The sequence below is a fragment of the Palaemon carinicauda genome, chromosome 1 (genome assembly GCF_036898095.1).
Source record: "Palaemon carinicauda isolate YSFRI2023 chromosome 1, ASM3689809v2, whole genome shotgun sequence".
NCBI lineage: Eukaryota > Metazoa > Arthropoda > Malacostraca > Decapoda > Palaemonidae > Palaemon > Palaemon carinicauda.
In genome coordinates, this window is record NC_090725.1 from 101,946,934 (window position 1) to 101,969,967 (window position 23,034).

Here is a 23,034-nt window from a genome sequence, read left to right on the forward strand (position 1 = left end):
TGGCGTTGTCCTCCAGCTCCAGCCTAGTCCTTTCTTGATGATGCTGTGAGCCCAGGGATCGAAGGTCCAATGATCCCGGAAGAGACGGACTCTTCCTCCTACCGGAAACAACTCATTGCTTCTGGTGTCCGGAGGGCTTGCCTCCTCGACCGTTTGTTCCCCTGCCTCCTCTCCCTCTGGAGGAACGTCTAGAGGAGTCTCTCCCAGAGCCTCTACCTCTAGTACGAAAGGTAGTAATCTGCCTCTTGTAGGCAGGTGTGAAGGCTGGTGACTGAGTCACCACCGGCTGGGGTACCAGTTGGAAGGTTTGTTGGGGCTGCGCCACCTACTGCGGAGCTGCGGCCGCAAGAAGTTGATGTTTCGCCTGTCGAGGCTGCGTCCTTGGTCTCTTGGACTTCTTCTTCGGTTGGGGACCTTCATCCGGAGAAGACTTCCTCTTCGACAACATGCCCCACTTTTCACGAAGGTTCCTATTCTCCGTGGCGGCCTTGTCTTTGACTTCTTCGGTTGGGGACCATCATCCGGAGAAGACTTCCTCTTCGACAACATGCCCCACTTTTCAAGAAGGTTCCTATTCTCCGTGGCGGCCTTGTCTTTGATCTCCTTGACCAAGTCATTGGGGAAGAGATCTTTTCCCCAAATGGAGGCAATCAACTTCCTCGGTTCGTGTTTAATCGTGGCTGATGTAAACACGAACTCCCTGCAGGCCCTCCGTGCTCGGACGAAGCTATAGAAGTCCTTCGTCAGGGTTGCCAAATGGGTTTTGGCTAGGACCATAAATACACCTGGGGTCCTCTGTTCCCCAACCATTGTCTCCATGATCACCTGGAGGGAGAGAGAGGCAACCAGCCTCTCTTTCGTATCCTGTTCTCGGCGAAGGAGAAACTCGGATAGTTCGGGGAGGTTCTCGCTGATCTGATGTCCAGCGATGTCGGCCTCCAACTTCCCAACCGAGAAGATCAACTGGATGTCCTTCCAGTCCTTGTTATCGGGGGTAAGGCGAGGGAGAGGGGCCTACATTCCTCCAATGTAGGGCAAGGTTTCCCTGCCTCCACCGCCTTTAGTACTCCCTGGAAGGACTTCTCCGCGAAGGGGAAGACCATTGTATTGGGAGCAAGAAAAGACAGGTGTTTCTTGCTAAGGGCTGGCACCTTAGAGTTGGTGTAGCCCCTGTCCTTCAGGCAACCTGCTAGCAGGGATTGAGCCTTTGCATGGTCAAACACGATGACCTCCTTCGGCTTTGTTTTCTCCATAGAAACGGGTTCCGACTTGAATCGTACAAAGCAATCCGGGTACGACTCGAAGCTAGGCCAAAATTCAACCTCTTCAAGGGGGACGGCGCCTAGCTTGTCCGAGATCACGATCCTCCCGCTGGTGATGGGCATGTACTCGGCATGCTTCCACGGGTTGGTCACGGAGCAACCCGTGTTGAAGCGTCAAGCGAAGGATTTCCTTCTTGAAATTTTCATCCCTCTGCTTGAATCTCTCCTCGAGGATCGCCATCATAGCTTCGAATGTAGACATAAAATCGTCCGGCTTCGTGGGCAGAGGAGTGGACGACGTAGAGGGAATAGGTTCCGAGGCGATAACCGACGACACGGAGGCCGATGCAGCGTCCTCTTCCTCGGATTCGGGAGCCACCGTAGACTCCTCTTCGCGACCCTCAGCCAGAAGGGTCTTCTCAGTGGTGTCTGACACCTCTGACATCCTTTCATCCTCTATGTGGATGTCTTTCAATGCGTCCGATACGTCGGAATCGACAGTCAGTTGGACGCATGGATCTCAGGTCGAGGGATTACGGCATCTGCAGACGCCTTAGGGAAGAGCATGGCCCTCATCCACTCGTTGGAAAGGTAAGGCCCCGTGGCGGTCTTCTGGAAACCACCCACCCACTTGCGTAGTTTCTCCCGGGCGATGTCCCTTGACTCCGCAGACTGGCGAGTCTCAAACCCCTCGTTGAACAGGTCCTTGCACGTAGTGCACACTTGCGGGTCCCAGTACCTCAGAGACCCCTTGGTGACAGAGCAGCTGGCGTGCGTCTGGCACGCAAGATAGCCGTAGAAGTCCCGGCGCCGAACGCTGCAGAAGGCGCTCTCAAACGGATGTACTCCTGTAAAGAAAGGAAAGGTACATGAGTATGTGTTAGTCTATCATGCTAGACTTAAATTAATCTTAGATTAATTTTAATCTTAATTATATAATATAAGATTCCTTTCCAAGTGTAAGCTTAGGATAGGTAAGCTGGAATTGAAGTAGTTAAGACACATACTTGTGAATCCCGCCCAGCCAGTTGCCGTGACCCTTCCCACTATTAATTCTAGGGCACCCGTCGAGGGAGGCCCGAAGGAAGAGTCTAGCCCATAGGGTTAGAGTAGTGTAAGCAACACCGCTTCCGAGAAATTAATAATGGAATTAAGGGGAGCCGATGAACAATCAGCGTAAAGAAAAAGGGGGGGGGGTATCAATCACCAATTCAGGTAGGTCTCGGCAAGGGACTGTGCATGGATGCACAGAGTATGCTAGAAATTTTATCTATTGTATAACTATATACTATAGTTTTCTATCTAAGGTATATGTTCTATACCACAGATGTACTGGCTATTGTATACTGTACATCCATACAACAGACATTTCCGGCGTACTGACGGCAGGGCTAGTGCAAGAGGACAGTTCACTGTCACAATATTGTAAATATATGTGGGGCCGGCGTTCCGCCGGTACATCGGCGGCCCGCCGGCGGACTGCCGGAAGAGGGCAACCCGCCCCAGCCATCATTTTATGTGGCAGGGTAAAGGAGAAACCCCATGCATTGTCGACGGGCCACCAAAACGCTGGCGACCCCCGGCTGCCGGCGGGCAACCGGCCGAAGGCACACCAACCCTGCCATCATACTATGTGACTGGGTGGTGACCTAGGCTACACTGCCGACTGTTGCTGGCAGAGTCGGCGTGACAGTGAGCCACTGACCCTGCCTGTGTTCTGCCGGCGGTCAACGTCATTGACAGCACTAGCCCGGAGACAGAGAGAGAGAGAAAGCATAGAGTTTAGGAGAAGGAAGGGCGGCAGCTTCGCCACCCTAACTCCGCCTTCCTCAGGAAGGAGCGTTCAATGGAAGGGGAGAACATATCATGATCAGGCTTCCATCCAGCCGCAACTCTGCGGGTATCAGTCGGCTAGGGCTGCGGGTGGCGGTCCAAGGGAGGACTGAAGAACACTCTAAAACAGGAGGGAGGTCTCCTGCCGGCAGCTAGACCTGCCGCATGGCTATCCCAGAGCAATATTTGTGCAGGGGAAGCTGAACGGTTCGGCCCAGCAGGCGAAAGACCAGGCCGACCCTACAACCCACCGGCACTCGATGAGATTGTAGGACAGCGGACACGGGTGTGATGTCTAGGCCATCACCAAAGGACAGAGGGGGGCAGGGAAAGGGTCCTGTGTAAGGAGTTAGCGTAAGCCTTCCCCAGCTCTCTAACAAGGGGACTCCGTTTCAGTACCGGCACCGCCCCAGGTACAAGGAGAGTACATTCTCCAGCCTAGGGTGAGTTAGTACAGTAAAGGGGTCGGCATCATCAAGCCGTCCTAAACTATAAAGAAACAGAATCCCTAAGCCTGCCTAACCTAGGCTAGGGAAATTCATTTCCCCAGAGTATACAAGCGCAGGACAAGTCGCTAGGCCACAGGGAGAAGGGGTCTCATGACCCCTCCAGGTGTGGTCTAGGGGGGCAAGGCCCCCTATGCCAATCAACAGGGTCCAACAGGAGAGTACATTTGCCTTATTGGGGTAGCTGGAGGCACACGACAGTTATTCTAAGGTTCTGACCCGAACGCACAGCTCATGAACAATGGTTAGAAAACCCTAGCCTAACCTTACCAGAATCACAATTCAGGGCAAGGAGGGTTAGGATTGCAGCCTGGGCACTCAGAGGGAGGAGAGATTACCTTATACATAAAGGTAACCGGGGATATGCGAAAGTATACTAAAGCCCCTAGGCTACTAGCCTAGGAGCAGGGGAATCTACTAACTGATTCATCGAAACACCTTGTATAACTCTCTAGTAAGAGGAAAATACCCATGTGCAATCACCTAATCTTATATGTATAATTGCCTAATATCTTCATTTAAATAGGATAACACTAGGAACACTTACTATATCATGCATGAAAGTAAACTAAAGCGCCTAGGCTAGCATGCCTAGCAAGATCGGCTACCTACATTCGCCGAAACTAAAGAATACTAACGGCATAATATAACTAATTCCTAGCAATGAAGACTAAATAGCTAATATACTGATAATTAGCTAAGAACTGGGACGGTCGTACTGGCTAACAAAATAAAGCATGCGATGCGAACGACAGCATCGGCGACGCCTCCCGTCTAGGCAATAGCTCCGCCACAAAACACAGTTTTTTTAAATATTTAACTTAGCCGGTGAATATATAGCTGCAACTCTGTTGCTCGACAGACAAAAAACTGTACAAAAAAACTCGCTAGCGATCGCTATACAGGTTGCGGGTGTGCCCATCAGCGCCAACTGTCGGCCAGATACCAAACTCCATGTAAACAAAGACTCAATTTTCTCTCTGTCGACGTGTCGACAAGACGTACTTTACTCGCTGTTGAAACCTGGAGTTTTTCCCATCCTCTTTGGTGAAGTACTATATTCTGGTTTGAGCTTTCGCAGTGCAGGTGTTTTATCTTCATCTTAAATCTTGAACTCGTTTTGGATAGATTTAATTTTTGGTGACAAAGAGAGTATGGACTTTCTTTGACTTTTAAATGGCCGACCCTTCCCTTAGACGGAAGTGTGTTTAGGCTTTTAGTAATTATCTTATCACGTTATAAATTAATTATAGATTTTCCTCTTCGATTAACTTTCCATTTATAATAAACATAAAAAATAAATTTCTGGGCTCAATCCCTGTGCCGCGCAGTGAAATGCTCCTTAAGCACCATTTCAAAGGAATATAACTGCTAATATTACCAGAGAAAAAATGTAAAGGAATGCTAGGTTGAACTAGCTCGCTCACCTAATGGTGTCGGTATAGACTGGGGCGAAATACCAGAGGTCTCGTACCATTTAGACTTCTCCTCTTCGAAATCCCCCAATAGTGAGGTGCCGTTCAACCTCCCCTGCCTCGCAGACCAGTACTACTAACTCAACCCACGCTTGCCCATCACTCCTTTCAAGCACCTGTTTGATATAAGTCCAAGTTTTTTATTCTCGTGTGTTTCATTGGATTTATCATCAACTTTCTCTCGATGGCCGATTCCCAAGATACCCCATCGAAGTTAAGTACCTTATCCATGAGTTTTTAACGAGATTGGGCAGTGTCATCTTTGTTTTTATTATTGAGAAGTGTTTATATATGAGCGGCGTCCCCGTTCTTACTTTCGCCTCTGCCCTTTGTCTCGTTAGTTCGTCCGTCTTTTATATTCGTTCGATCCTTTAGGAGTTTTTTCCTTATATTCATTTAGTACACCGACTTTATGCTTTCATATAGCAATATTCATTTAGTACACCGACTTTATGCTTTCATACGCCACGGATGCCATGTCTCTCGACTGGAACGCCTGGGAAAGGATTTACCTTTTCCCACCGGTGAACCTACTGATGAAAGTGCTGGACAAACTTCGAACCTTCAAAGGTCAAGTAGCCCTGGTGGCCCCCAATTGGCCCAAGAGCAATTGGTTTCCTCTTTTACTGGAGCTGAATCTCCACCCTCACCAGATTCCCAACCCGACTTTGACCCAGATAGTACAAACGTGCACTGTGTTCGCTTCCTCAAACATTCAGACCACCCTAACTTTATGGACTTCATGAAGTTTGCGGCACACAAAGGGGCTAACATAGACCCCCAGAATACTTTATTTTTAGAATCTGACAAGAGAGACTCCACTCTTCGTCAATATGACTCAGCGGTCAAAAAACTAGCTAAGTTTTTGAAAGATTCTAGTACTGACTTTATGACACTAAACCTAACGGTAACCTTTTTCAGAACCTTGTTTGAGTCGGGCTTAGCAGCTAACACTATTACTACCATCAAGTCTGCCTTGAAGAAGATTTTTCTAATCGGCTTTAATATAGATCTAACAGATTCATTGCTAGCTTCGATCCCAAGAGCCTGTGCCAGACTGAGACCATCTTCTCGTCCTAGCCCGATTTCCTGGTTTCTCAATGATGTTCTTAAACTAGCGTCAGAAACCGTCAACGATTCATGTGAGTATATCCCTCTACTCAGGAAAACTCTCTTTCTCGTGAGTTTGGCATCTGGCGCCAGGATTTCGGAATTAGCTGCCTTATCAAGGGATCCAGGCCACATAGAGTTCCTTCCGTCAGGAGAGGTCCTCCTCTCCCCAGACAAGGTCTTCTTGGCCAAAAATGAAGACCCTCAGAATAGATGGTCCTCCTGGAAAATCATCCCTCTCCTTCAGGATCCTTCCCTATGCCCGGTTACCACTCTAAAGTCCTTTCTATCAAGGACTTCCTATAAGACCTCGGGACCCTTGTTCATCAGGGAGCGGGGAGGGACTATAACTTTGAAAGGGATCAGACAACAGATCTTGTATTTTATTAAACAGGCCAATCCAGAGTCTTTTCCTCACGTCCACGACATTCGGGCGGTAGCGACCTCAATAAATTTTTTCCATCATATGAACTTTACAGATATCTCTAAATATACCGGATGGAAATCCCCCTCAGTGTTCAAGCGGCACTATCTTAAACAATTAGAGGCCCTTCAACTCGCTACCGTAGCTGCAGGGAGCGTGGTATCCCCCGGACAAATTCCTTCTAACTAATCCCTGAATCCTATATCTTCCACCTTCTTCCTCTTTACCTGCCTCACTTACAGTTCCTACCTGAGTTCGGTTTGTTGTATCACACCCATGGGTGTTCCTAGTTCGTAACATTGCCATTTTATTATCATTGTTCAATTTATTCTTCCATACGAACTGTATTTCTTTAGTGTTCAAGTGTATGTAATTTGTTCCAGTGTTTGACCTTAATTGGTTTTGTTTTAAGTTAATGTTCTTTTGTCTTCCCTTCCTGGGATATTATACCTTATCATGCTGATGTTATTAAAGACGTCCGTCTTCTACGTTAACTTTTGATTAAACCACTGTTTGTTATGTTGATTTTAATTCGTTCCCGTATAGTTAATAAAGTTTGGGTTCGTTTTCTCTGGTACTATTTCACTGCGCGGCACAGGGATTGAGCCCAGAAAAGGGATTTTGACGAAGGAAAAATCTATTTCTGGGCGAGAGACCTGTGCCGCCCAGTGAACCCACCCTATTTGCTCCCCCCCTGTTCAGACCCCAAACTTAAGGGTGCTGTAAGGAGTGATGGGCAAGCGTGGGTTGAGTTAGTAGTACTGGTCTGCGAGGCAGGGGAGGTTGAACGGCACCTCACTATTGGGGGATTTCGAAGAGGAGAAGTCTAAATGGTACGAGACCTCTGGTATTTCGCCCCAGTCTATACCGACACCATTAGGTGAGCGAGCTAGTTCAACCTAGCATTCCTTTACATTTTTTCTCTGGTAATATTAGCAGTTATATTCCTTTGAAATGGTGCTTAAGGAGCATTTCACTGGGCGGCACAGGTCTCTCGCCCAGAAATAGATTTTTCCTTCGTCAAAATCCCTTTTTAATGTTTTGTTTATATGCGACCTTTCCTGAGAGTAGGCGGTCCTAACTTGGAAACCGAAGTTAATCAACGTTGAGCCCTTTAAATCGTAAATAGCTTTTAAAGAGCTAAGGATTTAAAACTTTTTAAATGAAATATTTTATGAAAGAATTTCTTTGAATAGTCTTCGTACTGTTTTCAAAGATGAACTAACGTTTGCGCTCTATCGTTACGATAGAGAGAGAGTGTATCACGGTTTCACTTTGCAGAAAGAGTAAATCGATTCTGACGTTTTGTTCATTCTTCTTTCAAAGCTTAAATGTTTTAAATTCTATTTTAAAGGAACTTTTTAATTGAAAAGCCTTTCAGTGTTTTCCTTTGGTCAAATAACATGTTTTTTTGACGAAACGTAATTGGGCTCTTCTCTTAGGTGCGAAATCAAGAGATAAAGAGAGAGAGATATAGAGTCGGAGGGAGAGAGAGGAGAGAAAACGTTCCGTTCAAGCGGGTAACGTTGTTCTCGAGTTACTCTCGTCCCTAGTCTCTGTACGGGGAGAAAGGATAAAACTTTTTTAGTTTTTTATTATCGTCCCCAGGCAATTACGGTGAGAGATTGAAAACGTAGTTTTGAATGAACTAGTGTTTATTCTCTTCCCCAACCACTGAATTTGTTTATCTTAAAAGATGTTTACTGTTTTTTTGCTGGTATTAATGTGCTTGCATTATACGCCTGATTTCGCATTTACTACCTTTTGATGAGGGTAGAATTGCGTGCTTCAGGTAGAAATCAGTAAAAGTTTTGATTTCAGTGAAATAAGTGCAAAACAGAAAATCGTAGTGATAAAGTGATATTACGCAAAGTGTTACAGTGTTGCGTCCGAGGGTTCGTCTGTTCGTGCCTGTCGTTCACCTAGTCCGGGACCTCTTGCAAGCTCCCAAGCCAGGGGAGAAGTAATGTCGTACGACTTATGGGTTCGAGAGGCCTTGATCAGCGAACAGACGTTTCCCTCTATGGTATCGGGTGTATCTTACCAAGATCTCCCCTACCATAAGGCGAGAGAGACGTTGTTTCTCCTCGTCATCCGTAGGCTTTTTGCATAAGAAACCTGTAACAAGGTTTCGAGCCCCTTAAGCGAAAGTCAGTCCTTTCAGGACAGGTCCAGCGTCCTGGTTGCAGCCATTAGGACAGCTCTGACCCTATGCAGTCATCGGAAAACTGCTCGCCGCCTAACAAAAGCGTAACACAGACTCCGAGTGTCTTTTTTGTTGGCAAAGTGTTGCGGTCACAAACGTTACCCTCGTCTCTTACCGCAACCATTTCCGTGGATCCTTAATGGGTTGTACGGCAAGACATGCAGAATATGCTTGCCTCCCTTATGGAAGACTATTCTGCCGATTAGTCCGTTGATTCTAGCCGTTTATCTCATCGATATCCTGGCTTTCAGCCAACCTAACGTTCCTTTGTGCATCCTGTTGACGTTGGCGTAGCTAAGTCACGTCAGTCAGGTTGTTTAGAGCCACACTCGATGCGGTCTCGTGTGGATTTTCAGCCACATTTGGACGTTAGGCCACTTGCTGATGCTCCTGATTGACGTTCAGGACGTTCGCTAACAATCGGAGTTGACTTGTTTTGACGCTGTGCGTCAACCTCCGCATTCTAGAGTTGTTTTGACTGCTCAGTCTAGGCAGTCAAAGCAGTCTCGAGTGGACGCTGTGCGTCCTCACGCACCTGTTGTTGTTGACAGTTCAGTTGTTGACAGTTCACAGACTGTCAAGCAGTTACATGACGTTGCGTCCTGGTCCGCTACTAATACACCAGTGTGTGTGGACTCTGCTTGTAAAGCATTGCCACCACGGTAGGTCTCTCCCTTGCTTGAGACTCGGCTTTTATCGGACAAGGTTCCTTTAGATGAGGAAGTTGCTGTTCCCCCTCCTACTGATATTCCCTTGAGGACTCTGTCAGACGGAGAGGAGCCTAAAGCTGCTTAGCCCTCTATGGACTTTAATTAAATCATGCTGATTTTTAAGGATCTTTGTCCGGATCTTTTTGTAATTGCTGCTCCTCGTTCGCCTAAACGTCAGAGCTTACACTAGGCCTAGCTACTTCGAAGCCGTTGTTTTTAAGCTAGTGCTCTCTCGCTCTCCTAGAGAGCTTTACGTCTGCTAGGCGACTGGTATATCATCAGGAGGAGTTTGGGGGATACAGCCTTTGCTTTCCCTTCTTTTAAACTGGCTTATAGAGCGAGAGTCTGATATGACACGAGAGAAGTTCTCGGCTTGGGAGTTCCTGCCTCTGCCCAGATAGACTTCTCAAATCTCGTAGACTCTCCCTGGCGCCTGGCCAGGAGACGCTCCAAGGTTTTTACAGGTCAACTTCACAGCTGTTTTCGAACCTTTGAAGTTTTGCTGTACAATTATGTCATGCATAAACAAGGCTTTCAGGGATGGAAAGCGGTACCGCCTCAGTCGCTAACCCCGTCTGTTGCCGCACCTGCTCCCGTAGACCCTAAATGGGCTTTGCTGCAAGACATGCAGTCCAAGCTTGCGTCCTTGATAGAGGACTTTCATGCGGAGAAGGTTGCTGCCGAACCTTCTGGCCAACAACCTTCCAACCGGTCGGTTGTGCGTTCTGTTGACGCTGAGGTAACCTTCTCGCGTCTACCAGTTGAGGTGGTTCCTCCACCGATGCGACCCAGTGTGGGTTGCCAGCCGCACGTTGACGTTAAGCGACGCTCGGAGGTGGTTGTTGACGTTCAGGACATTCAACAACCATCAGAGGTGACTTTTTTTGACGCGGTGCGTCAACCTCAGCAACCCGGTATGGTGTTGACTGCATAACCCAGACCGTCTAGACAGTCTCGGGTGGACGCTGTGCTTCCTCGCGCACCCATGGTTGTTGACAGTTCACAAACTGTGCAGCAATTCCATGACGTTGCGTCCGGCTCCGTCACGCATGCACCAGTGCGACCGGACTCAGCGAGCCAGACGTTACCCACTCCGTTGCCGTTTCCTCATCAGTTTTCAGATGAGGAACTTTCTGATGAGGACGTTGCTGAACAACAATACGATCAGCCCCCAGAATAGATCAAGCCCTGCTATCCATCCAGAAGATGCTGAAGAAGGAACGCTGCTCAGTCAGGCTGTGGATGAGTCTGGTGGGGACGCTGTCATCCCTGGAACAGTTTGTATCACTAGGAAGACTACACCTCCGTCCTCTTCAATACCATCTGGCTTTTCACTGGAAAAAGGACAAGACGCTAGAAGCGGTCTCGATCCCGATTTCCGGAAAGATAAAGTCTTGTCTGACTTGGTGGAAGGACAATATCAACCTTAGAGAGGGTCTTCCCCTGGCTGTTCAGACTACCCACCACGTTCTCTTCTCGGACGCATCGGACTTGGGCTGGGGCGCGACACTGGACGGTCGGGAATGCTCAGGTCTGTGGAACTCAAGTCAGAGGAGCATGCATATCAACTGCAAGGAGCTGTTGGCAGTTCATCTGGCCTTGAAAAGCTTCGAGTATCTCCTTCGAGGCAAGTGGTGGAAGTAAACTCGGACAACACCACGGCCTTGGCGTACATCTCCAAACAAGGAGGTACCCACTCACTGACGTTGTACGAGATCGCAAGGGACCTGCTCAGCTGGTCAAAAGGTCAAGACATCTCCCTAGTAACGAGGTTCATCCAAGGCGACTTGAACGTCATAGCAGATTGTCTCAGTCGGAAAGGGCAAGTAATTCCAACCGAATGGACCCTCCACAAGGATGTGTGCAAGAGACTTTGGGCCACTTGGGGTAAACCATCCATAGATCTCTTTGCAACCTCGCTGACCAAGAGGCTTCCAATCTATTGCTCTCCAGTCCCGGACCCAGCAGCAATACATATAGATGCTTTCCTCCTAGATTGGTCACATCTGGATCTCTACGCATTCCCACCGTTCAAGATTGTCAACAAGGTACTGCAGAAGTTCGCCTCTCACGAAGGGACAAGGTTGAACGTTAGTTGCTCCCCTCTGGCCCGCGAGAGAATGGTTCACCGAGATACTTCGATGGTTAGTAGACGTTCCTAGAAGTCTTCCTCTAAGGGTAGACCTTCTATGTCAGCCACACGTAAAGAAGGTACTCCAAAGCCTCCACACTCTTCGTCTGACTGCCTTCAGACTATCGAAAGACTCTCGAGAGCTAGAGGCTTTTCGAAGGAGGCAGACAGTGCGATTGCTAGAGCAAGGAGAGCGTCTTCCATTAGAGTCTACCAATCGAAGTAGGAAGTCTTCCGAGACTGGTGCAAATCAGTTTCTGTATCCTCGACCAGTACCTCTGTAGCTCAAATAGCTGATTTTCTCTTATACCTGAGAAAAGGACGATCCTTTTCAGCTCCCACTATCAAGGGCTACAGAAGCATGTTGGCATCGGTCTTCCGGCATAGAGGCTTAGATCTTTCCAACATAAAGATCTGCAAGACCTCCTTAAGTCTTTTGAGACCACCAAGGAGCGTCGTTTGGCTACCCCTGGATGGAATTTAGACGTGGTACTAAGATTCCTCATGTCAGACAGGTTGGAGCCGTTACAATCAGCCTCCCTGAAAGATCTCACTCTTAAGACTCTTTTCCTGGTATGCTTAGCCTCGGCTAAAAGAGTCAGTGAGATTCATGCCTTCAGCAAGAACATCGGATTTTCGTCGGAAAAAGCCACTTGTTCGCTGCAACTTGGTTTTCTAGCCAAAAATGAGCTGCCTTCTCGGCCTTGGCCTAAATCTTTCGATATTCCCAGCTTATCGAAGATCGTAGGCAATGAACTAGAAAGAGTCTTATGCCCTGTTAGAGCTCTTAAGTTATATTTAAAGCGTACTAAACCTTTACGAGGCCAATCTGAAGCTTTATGGTGTTCAGTTAAGAAACCATCCTTGCCTATGTCAAAGAATGCTTGGTCAGACTTTATCAGATTGTTAATACGAGAAGCTCATTCACATCTGAGTGAGGAAGACCGAACTTTGCTTAAGGTGAAGACGCACGAAGTTAGAGCTGTAACAACTTCCGTGGCCTTTAAGCAAAATATATCTCTGCAAAGTATAACGGACGCAACCTATTGGAGAAGCAAGTCAGTGTTCGCGTCATTTTACTTGAAAGATGTCCAGTCTCTTTACGAGAACTGCTACACACTGGGACCATTCGTAGCAGCGAGTGCAGTAGTGGGTGAGGGCTCAACCACTACAATTCCCTTTTTCCCTATCCTTTTAATCTGTCTCTTGAAATGTTGTTTTTTATGGGTTGTCCGGAAGGCTAAGAAGCCTTTCACATCCTGGTTGATTTGGCGGGTGGTCAAAGTCATTTCTTGAGAGCGCCCAGATTAGGGGTTTGATGAGGTCCTGTTGTATGGGTTGCAGCCCTTGATACTTCACCTCCTAGGGGTCTGTCAGCATCCTAAGGGGATCGCGAGGCTCCGTAAGGAAGACGTACTTATAAGGCAGAGTAATCGTCTAAGTCGACTTCCTTACCAGGTACCTATTTATTTTGTTTTTGTTATTTTGATAACTTCTAAAATGAAATAAAAACTCTTAGCTCATAAGATGTAAACATATTTAACTGGTCTCTACCCACCACCCTGGGTGTGAATCAGCTATATATTCACCGGCTAAGTTAATATTTAAAAATGATATTTTAATTATAGAATAAATTTTTGAATATACTTACCCGGTGAATATAAATTAAACGACCCTCCCTTCCTCCCCAATAGAGACGCAGTGGGATGAGGAGAAAATTGAGTCTTTGTTTACATGGAGTTTGGTATCTGGCCGACAGTTGGCGCTGATGGGCACACCCGCAACCTGTATAGCGATCGCTAGCGAGTTTTTTTGTACAGTTTTTTGTCTGTCGAGCAACAGAGTTGCAGCTATATATATTCACCGGGTAAGTATATTCAAAAATTTATTTTATAATTAAAATATCATATTTCGAGAGAAAAACGTTACTCTACTCAACTTTCCAGAGGCAGAAGAGGCTGAAGATTGCAACATGGCTGCATAAATAGCGAGAAGACTAGGAAACAACACCTAGTCAAGACGCTACTATGAAAGGAAAGGAGACGACGTCAGCTAGATGGCGACGAATATGACGTCGTCCGAGTGCTCATAACAGTAACGGAGGAGGTTAACTTTGTAACGGCTCCTCCTATATCTTGCCACTTGTTCCCCCCTCCAAGTGTAAACGCTATGTGGCGTGTCAAGAATACGTCCCGTTAATATGCGATATCCTAAAGGGCAACCTTGAGGGTACTCGCACAAGAAGTTAGAATTCTGGAGACCTTTAGTTTAATTCTCTGGGAATATCCACTGTAGTCAAATATACCCCTAGGAAGCTACTAAAGGAACCTTCCATCAGGATGACATGGCCTGAGCCCAAAAATAAAAGTTACTTTCAAATTTTGTCGTTAGTTACTAGTCCAAATTCTAGTGCCATACGGGGTGCGCAAACAGCGATAGTAATTAAATCATAATTTTAGATCAAAATGCATTTAGCACCTTACAAGGCATATCTCTACACTGTACATTGATGATGTGATGCTTTTGAAAATCAGAGGGTAATCAAAATAAAAAACTTACATCAAAAAATTTATTTCTACAACACAATAAAATAATAAAACAATAACAATATTACCACTTGCAAATACACAAACTATATACAATAACAAATGATACTGGCCTTAAATAATATATACAGAAGTTTCTCTCCTTTTATCTTCAAGAAATATTTTCCAAAGGAACAGCATTTGAGATTCTTTAGCTTCCAGAAAGAAAATTCATGATACAAAAAAGTAGAGGTTAAAACAAAATAAATATCTTATCAATAAATTAAAGAATCCTCTTTTTCTGATCAGAGATAAAACTAACTACATGACTAAGAGTCACATACTACATACGTGTAAATGAGGTATCTAAAAAACATAATAATGGTAGAACACCTTTGTCAACTTTACAACCACCACCTCAAATTACCACATTTACACAAGTAAAATCAAGAAGAAATCAGCATGCAGAACATTAACATATTCTAATAAAAGATGAAAGATAGCTACAAGTAAAACTAGTCTTCTACAACTTGATACACAAAATTGGTTAAGACACTGAAATACATCACACTCGAGGATCCAGTTTACGAGATTCTACACTAATTTAGACTAGTTTCTTCCTAAACTCAATTAGGATTAATTCTGACAAGAAGTTTTACCTATTAGTTGATACTTAATCCTTCTTAAATGAGCAATCATCCGAGATGCAAACGAGTATTTTTCAAAAACTAAATTACTTTTTCTGTTAGTAGAAGCTTACAATTGACAGAAGACATAAATAACTATCTAGTAATGCATCTATTCAGAAAATATTCTGGTTCTGAATAAATTATCAGTTATTGCAATGTATAGCCAGTTTTAACAATACAGCAAATTCAACACTTAACTAAAGATGTACAATGTTCTTGGCTAATAAACGTAAAATGAATTCATTCATAATAAATTTCATGTTACCAAAGCCTACACAACTTGAGGAATGATAGTACAGCGTATTCCTACATAGCTACTGTAGGCAACCTTATCACATTCTACTATAGTTTTTTATAACTATAAATAAATATCCTTATTACCATGTATCACAAATATTTTCTTTAGTGTTAAGTTTAAAGAGTAAATCGGTAATTTACATTTGGTTATGCTAAATCAGTTCTCTAATAAACATGCTTATGGTCCACTGGTTGATAATATGTAACCACAACAACAGTATTGAAACTAAAAAACTTAATTGCAAACAGGAAATTCTAACCATTGTATTGCCACAGTCAAGAAGACCCTTACCCAGTAACCAAACTGGATTGATGTTACATTTGAACTCAATATGTCAAGCAAATTTTGCAGTTAAGCATAAATTCACAGATTGAATTTACTTTCAACTAAAGATCAATCTTTATCACAAACCAGTTTATTTCAGGAAATTAACCCATATTAAACCTATGTCTATAAGGCAACACCTATGTGCAGCTATGACAATGTACTTGCATATTTAATTATAGTTCATAAACAGAGCTTCACTTCACTTCTACACACATTAATCAAGTAAGCTGCTTTGATTTACTTTTGACTCCAAAACTACAGTACATTCTTCTAATTATTGCAAAACTCTAAAGTTTGATATACAACAAGACTCGCTCACTTGACAAGTAAATACACATATGACTTAAAAGAAATGGCTCAATCACTGATAACTACTGTAATAATAGTTTACGACAGCAAGAGAATATTTATCATACTCGTTAAATGTGAAGCAATAATAATAATAAATATCACTGACTAGGTTGCAGTCTTAATAAGACTTACATTGAAGACTTTATAATGTTATGCATTTACTAAAACACATACATTATAAAACTTTCATTAAGAATAATTAATACATGTATTTATATATTAATTATTTGAGTATCTTAAGTAAAAAATGCTTTGGAAATAACTTACTTGGTAACTTTACTTGATATGGTTAGGTGAGTATTTATTTTTAGCACAGATTTTTTTGGTAGTTCTGTGCCAAACTTTTCTAATACTGTATATTACAAAACTATGATAAAATATATAAAATCTACTGCATAAATATAATAATCATTACTTGGGTATCAATTTTTGTGAAGTTAAAAAAATTGTAAAAATAATTTATGCTCTCAACAGATAAGTAAAATAGGAAATATAATATTGGGTTACTTTTCAATTATAAATTTACATTTCCTTTGTTAAACTGTAAACTTCAATAACTTTCACCTCAAAATCCCCATCAGGTGTAAGTGGAGGGTTATTAAAAGTGTCGCAATTTTCTGTTTTTCCATAGCGAAGTTCTTGATCAAGCATAATGCCATTTCCATTCCTGAAAAGAAATGAGAGATATATTAATAACTTTTTTGTGTGTGTGTGTGTTTAACTTCAATACTCATAGAATATACATTTCAAAGTTAACAGCAATCCAGTGACCTGAATGCCAAGCAAAAAAAAAACAACCATGACAAGTGACTTGCAAATATTTCTATGAGAATAAAGTATAAGCACAGAACTGTGATTTACATAAATTACAACAGCACCATAGGACAAATGTCATAATTGGTGACAAACCTATTATCTAGAAAATAGGGTCTCGGGATGCTACTGATCATCTACAAAAAGGAACACGCTATGCTGTAATGTACTCTTGTTTACTTGGCCAAGATTTTATTCTCAGAATGAAAAGCAATTGTACAACAGTAGAAAAATGGATGAAGTATTAAGTACAACATGATGAAAATTCCAACAGGAAAAGTTATTCAATAATTGCAGTCATCAAGAGCAACCCCTTCAATGTAAAAATCAAATTCTTACAGTAAAAGGTAGCAACAAAATCCATTTCAAATGTTCAAACCCATGGTTAAGATTATCTTGGTTAAAACATTCAAGATATCAAAGAGCACAAGTGCCTAATTCTGTGTGTAAGCAAGCTGTCAAAAATGAAGTAAACAAAATAACAACACTTTTTTTTTTTTTTTTTTTAAACTTTCAAGGGTAAATAGGTAGAGCCTGTAATAGCTGAATCGACACTTTCACTACCTTTCAAAATATCATTAAATTATTTTCTTTCCTAAGGATGTCAAAATACTTATCGATTCATGTTATGACCATCAGGTCTTTTATAGTATATGTCTCTTGACCACTACTAATTATAAAGGTTCTAGTAGCAAAATTATCTCTAAATATACGACCTTGACTTTGTATTTGCCAGTTTTCTTTCAATTAGCAGCAGGGAATGGGACTAATAAAAATATCCAAGGGTTAAGTTCTATCAACTGGGTCCACTTAATCCACTAAATAAGGTTTAGAGCAAATTTCACTAAACATTTCTTTTAGTCTTAATGGGTACCCCTTAACCTAAAAGTATGTAATTACTGTATAAAGATTACCAGCTTGTAGAGGCTTTTATAAAATTTTCCCAATATAGCAATTTATAAATACTTCACAGTACACAAATTACATCAGGTGTCCAACCTTATCACATAACTGCAAATTTCCATACAAAAGCTGTGTAATGTTCATAAAATATTCTGATCTAATAAAACTTCAATACAGTACATCTAAAATGAGGGTAATCTGTGAATAATATATAATAGGGATAGCAGAAGAAGAATAGGAATAATAAAAATTCATCATACTAGCTATTAATGTCTGGATTCTTGAGCAAACCTGCCAACAGCACAAGCACAAAAGGTACCAAATATATGTGTGTGTGTGTGTGTGTGTGTGTTTAAGAAACGATAAAATTCACCTACCCTCCTCCTATGGTAATCATATTGCTATCTCCATGCATGAAAAGTTCAGCTGAATGTTTCACATTTGATATGCTGGCTTCCTCCTGTTGCTGGGTTATTCCAACCCATTGGTACTTAGCAAGACTTGGTCGAAGACTGAATAAAAACGATTCTCCAGTCCCAAAATACGTCTGTCTATTCCCATACTCGTCAGTTATGTTCCGCTGAGCCCAAGCAGTTGAACAGTAAGCACCAAAGACATGATCATTGGTGGTGCGGATGCACATGAGAGTTGGTTCATGCTTTTCTACACGCTGTTGGAAGAAAAAAAAATCAATATCTATATAGCACATAGAAAGTCATGCCAATAACCACTGAATTCTGGTGGTTTGGCATTTATGGGTTTGCCTATGAGCAGGTTGGAATTTTTTTTATATTTTATAAAAAATTTAAAAAAGAAATAACATTAAAAAAAAAAGTTTAGATATACTCATAGCCAAAATTCATTTACTATATCAAGTGACTTAGTTTTGGGGAAAGGCTGCAATTAATCATTATAAATACAACTGAAGGGTTAAATATTAATAAATTTACAAAAACTAAACTGAATGAGAAAATTTAAAAATTTAAGGAGAAAAATGAAGCACACAAATTTATAAAAGGCCAAGGTTTACCTGGAAAAATGTTGTTAAGGAGCATCCATGTTCCTCAGTAGTGTAAATTAGAGTTGGTTGATGCAGTGTCATTCTTGTAGGTAACCAAGACCACACTGTCAGTAACTGTTAAAGGAAAAGAAAATGAATCCAAAAGATTATATTTTACCCTAAAATAGTTAATATTTTCTATACAATAGAAAACTTCTGCAAAATTCAAAAGACAGTAACTACAACTGCAGTCATAACTGATCAAAATGGTTGACCTAATAACGTTATCATTACAACATTATCAAACTAATCTGTTAACACCATAACTACTACTATAAAATAAATAAGAAAAAAATAAATCAGTACCCTTCCTCAAAGCTTCCACCAGATTATGATAAAACTACACATTTAATATGATAATATAATTTGCTTCAAAAGATCTCAAGACAAACCTCATCTTTGCTGACAATCATTGATTTGATGTTTTGGATGGGGTATTGGCCCATTGAACGGGCACGAGGGGCAGGTGAGCGAGATCCCTTGTGTAAGCATGAGCAAGAAAGACATCGCCATTAAAATGAGCAAAGACATACCACCATTAAAAAGAGCAAGAAAGACATATCACCATTAAAATTAGCTGGATATCAAAAATTCCAAGGGACATATTGAAAAGCAAGGCTTGAGAACCCTTTATTTCCCACCATTCCCCCGATTATAAGGCCATAACCAAATATTTCAGTGTAAAAATAGCATATTAGTATTAAGGACAAGCCAACACCAGGGAAACACCAATGCATGCAGCTTTCATATTTTTTTACAATTCTACATTAGGAGCAGAAATATTTCCTAGTCAAGGAGAGATCATACAAAAACTATAAAAATATGTAGTATATACTGTAACTTGTAGACATTCAACGAGTAATAACTAGAGTGTTTGCACAATTTGCAATATGAATTTTACTGTTTGCAAAATGAATTTTACTGTTAACTTTCCAATGCTTGTGTAATAATGTATATTATAGTTAATGCCAAGGTCCAGACTTTTCTTAATGTTCAATGAAATATACATTGCTTGTAAGATTGTTTTGAGAAAAAATAAGTGGACAAAGTAACTTTCTTAAAATACCATAAATTTAACAAGAAAAAACATGTCAGTAATGCATTTTAAGGATATGAAGTTATAAGAAATTTATCACGATAATATTTATCTAAAAGGATCAGGGTCTCTTACTAAAGACTGCGCTACATTTCCATTACAATTTCTTCTTTATAAAACAATTATACATACAGTTTGAGAATTTCCTGTTGCAGACTGTATAAAAAGAACGTTACTATACTTTTGATTAAAACCGTGATAATTTTAATTAGTAAAACTCCAAAGCAGAATACAGCAGGTTGCTCATAGGGGTAGGAAAAATATATAGCACAAACACAATACTAAATGGCCTCCAGAAGCTCAGCAAGTGCATTATCATAAATACAGTATTATGAAGCTCAAATTCTAATAAAAAAAATAAAGCCTATACTGTAATACAATTCAAAATGGAACATACCTCTTTAATTGTGAGAGTATGTGACATCATTTTGATGTCAGCCTGGGCTTCAGAAGTTGGTAAACCTTCCAATGACATGGCTCGTGTTAGTCCAGGAGCTTCATGTACGTTGCACGAGCTTCCTGAACTGACCATGCGTTGACTCTTAAGGTACATTTCAGTTTGTAAAATTACTTTGTTGATTTCAGTCCTTCTGAATCCTCTTATACCAAATGCAGTTTTTAAAAGCTTTTGGGGAGGGACCTGGAACAATTTCCTCAGTTAAAGAAACAAACCAATAACTCATAAAATATTATATACCAAATGGCATTACTGCAACATTAAACAACTAAAGCACCAATTCAAATAACATGTAAATATTAAAAACTTACCTGTATGCTTTGACAATAACGAATGATGGCATCTTTAAGACCTCTCGGAAGAGAAGCAGCCATTGTAGAATCTCTGGTAACAGCCTTTACAAACATTTGAAAGATAGCCATTGCAACTCTGAGAAGAACTTTTGCACCTTCTAGCAGGAAACAATCAACGACACGTACCTAAAAAGTAAAAAGGCCAATTATATAGTAATACTTTAATTTCAATGAAAAGCAATCATGCTGAATCTTCAGTGTTTAATGCAATTTGTGAAAAAGATTAAGTAACTCTTCGCAAACTTACTAAATGGGTTAGAGGGAGAGCAGCTAGGATCCACCAGATCCATCCCTGGAAAGCTTCATCTATCTGCTCTTGAGTTACTCCAAATTTAGCAAGAGTTGAGAATCCACGCTGCCAAAAAATAAAATAATTATAAGCAAACAAAAACTTATAAATCGCAAAGCTGTGCAACATACAAAGTAACTCTATTATAGAAAAGAAAATATGTTGGACTTTATTTTTACTTACAATATGTTTCCTGCAAAGTGTTATAGCAGCTCGCCAAGTAGCTTCATAAGCAACCTTGGTCTGTGTGATGAATTTATTCTGTGATCCACCGACAAGAGCAGACATGCAATTGTATGCATCTGCCTCTGTTTGACAATGAAAATAGTACACATTAGTAATTGAATGATATCAAAGTATTGCTGGAATGTTTTACCCAACTCTTATTTTATGGTAATTTTTGAAAAATATTGCAAAATCTGCCACAAAAATGATAGAAAATAAGGAACTTACCATCCATATAATGAAGCAGCAGTGCACAGATTGGATATAACGATGGAGCATATGTAATTGCCGGATTTGAAAAGGCCACAACTGACAACACACGTTCACATGCAGCAACTCCTCTTGGAGACAGTGACTGACTACTTAAGTAATTCATATCAATGCATGTAGGAAGCTGCACCTGACATTCTGACAATTCTGTTGATAGAAAAAGAAATAAAATGTCTCCATAATTTCTTATGTATCTCAAATTAATATAGTACAGTACTTCAAACTTAGAGCCTGACTATAGTCAGCCTCAGAGATTCCGTGCAAAATAAGCCCCACTCCTGAGGACATCATAGCCAATCATCATGTCTCCTGTGTAAACTACTTGAAATTTGTAACGGGATGTATTGTGACTGCTACTAATGGAGTCAATGTGATTGGCTATGACATCATCAGGGGGTGGGGCTTTATTTCGCTGGGAATCTTTGTGGCGACTTTACACACTTGTGATTTAGAAATCTTGGTGACAATTTACCTGTTGTGCCATACATTTGCTTGACAGTATCCCAATAATAAAAATCCCCAAATTCTTTTTCTGTGGATTGGTAGAGGCATATCTGTTTCCAAAGCTCTTCACGAACTGGGCTACTTAAACCCCATTCACTCTCTCGAACTATAGTTTTGGCCTGGAAAAAAAATAACATTATTATTCTAACAATACTTGTACAATATAGCTTAATGTAGTGATTACAATTTTGCCATGTCTTACTAAATTAATAGTACCTTACCTCTTTCATTCTGGATGCTTGCAAGTGTGCCTTGATATCTTCCCACTTGGGCTGGGACAATTCATCAGTAGTATGTGCAAGACTCTGCACCGGTATCCTTGACATGTCAACTTGAGCAGAGAAGGGGGGAGGGTTGGTAGGCGTCTTATCATCTGAGAGAGCCTCATCTTGTTGATTTCCCCCAACAGTCATCTTGATGAGATCTCCAAGGAGTTTAACCTACAGGCATAATAGAATCCATGTGATATGTGAAAAACTTTCTATTGATGGATAAGGTAAAAAATTATCAAATTCCATGCTTTAAACAAGCTGAAAACTAAAGTTTATATAACTGCTGCCACATCAGTAATGTACTCTGCTTATAAACTTATAATTAATACTAAGCAGTAATGCATACCTGTTTCTTTACTTCTGCAATTCGTTTATTTTTGGTAGAACCATCAACAGGCCACTGGATTAGAGATCTTGGAAATGCTGAGATAGGAACAGCAATCGAATTGTCCGTTACAATCTGAAACAATAGAATCCCACAATGAATGTATAAATGTATAATGTATAAATGTATAATGTATAAATCAAACAAATATCTTAATTCCAGTTATTGTAAATGAGATTTTAAAATAAAAGTCTCACCTTGAGCTGGTTTAGGTCAACCAAGTCTATGTCGTTATTATTGCCAGGATCATAGATGGGGTTCTCCCTCTGGACAGAACTGTTTTCAAGGTAATAGCTTGGAGTGTCGCAGGAATCAAGATAAAACTGTTGTTGCGATGTGCCTTTGCTGGAGGGCTGTTGATGGTTACCGCCACTGCGGTTCTGGTGCTTCTTTGTGGAATTTAGCCGTGATCGATGAGAGTGGATTGCCCCCTCATTATGCCGGTAGGCGATACCATGTGAGGCTGCAAAGGCCGCAGGATACACATTAGCGATGATGTCGTATGTCAACATTTTGTTAATATGAAAGAAATGACTTTTTAAAGACTGAGAATGAAAATG

General features: G+C 41.6%; 1 protein-coding gene across 4 annotated transcripts in view; it reads right to left on the bottom strand.

The window, feature by feature from the left end:
- Nucleotides 1–14,212: 14,212 nt before the first annotated feature.
- The window catches only part of sky (GTPase-activating protein skywalker), a 75,693-nt gene continuing 66,871 nt past the window's right edge, over nucleotides 14,213–23,034 (bottom strand). For 2 of the 4 annotated variants that reach the window (XM_068383652.1, XM_068383651.1), the window contains exons 2-15: nucleotides 22,672–22,937; nucleotides 22,436–22,549; nucleotides 22,039–22,257; nucleotides 21,786–21,936; nucleotides 21,272–21,460; nucleotides 21,002–21,126; nucleotides 20,777–20,884; nucleotides 20,488–20,655; nucleotides 20,117–20,359; nucleotides 19,852–19,875; nucleotides 19,016–19,102; nucleotides 18,594–18,698; nucleotides 17,941–18,233; nucleotides 14,213–16,514 (exon numbers count right to left, since the gene is read on the bottom strand). In XM_068383652.1, coding sequence (XP_068239753.1) covers nucleotides 16,370–16,514; nucleotides 17,941–18,233; nucleotides 18,594–18,698; nucleotides 19,016–19,102; nucleotides 19,852–19,875; nucleotides 20,117–20,359; nucleotides 20,488–20,655; nucleotides 20,777–20,884; nucleotides 21,002–21,126; nucleotides 21,272–21,460; nucleotides 21,786–21,936; nucleotides 22,039–22,257; nucleotides 22,436–22,549; nucleotides 22,672–22,937 — 2,237 coding nt within the window. In that variant the 3' untranslated portion in view covers nucleotides 14,213–16,369. Of the gene's footprint in view, nucleotides 16,515–17,940; nucleotides 18,234–18,593; nucleotides 18,699–19,015; nucleotides 19,103–19,851; nucleotides 19,876–20,116; nucleotides 20,360–20,487; nucleotides 20,656–20,776; nucleotides 20,885–21,001; nucleotides 21,127–21,271; nucleotides 21,461–21,785; nucleotides 21,937–22,038; nucleotides 22,258–22,435; nucleotides 22,550–22,671; nucleotides 23,002–23,034 lie in introns of those variants that run through there. The other 2 variants (XM_068383650.1, XM_068383654.1) reach the window with 2 other exon arrangements.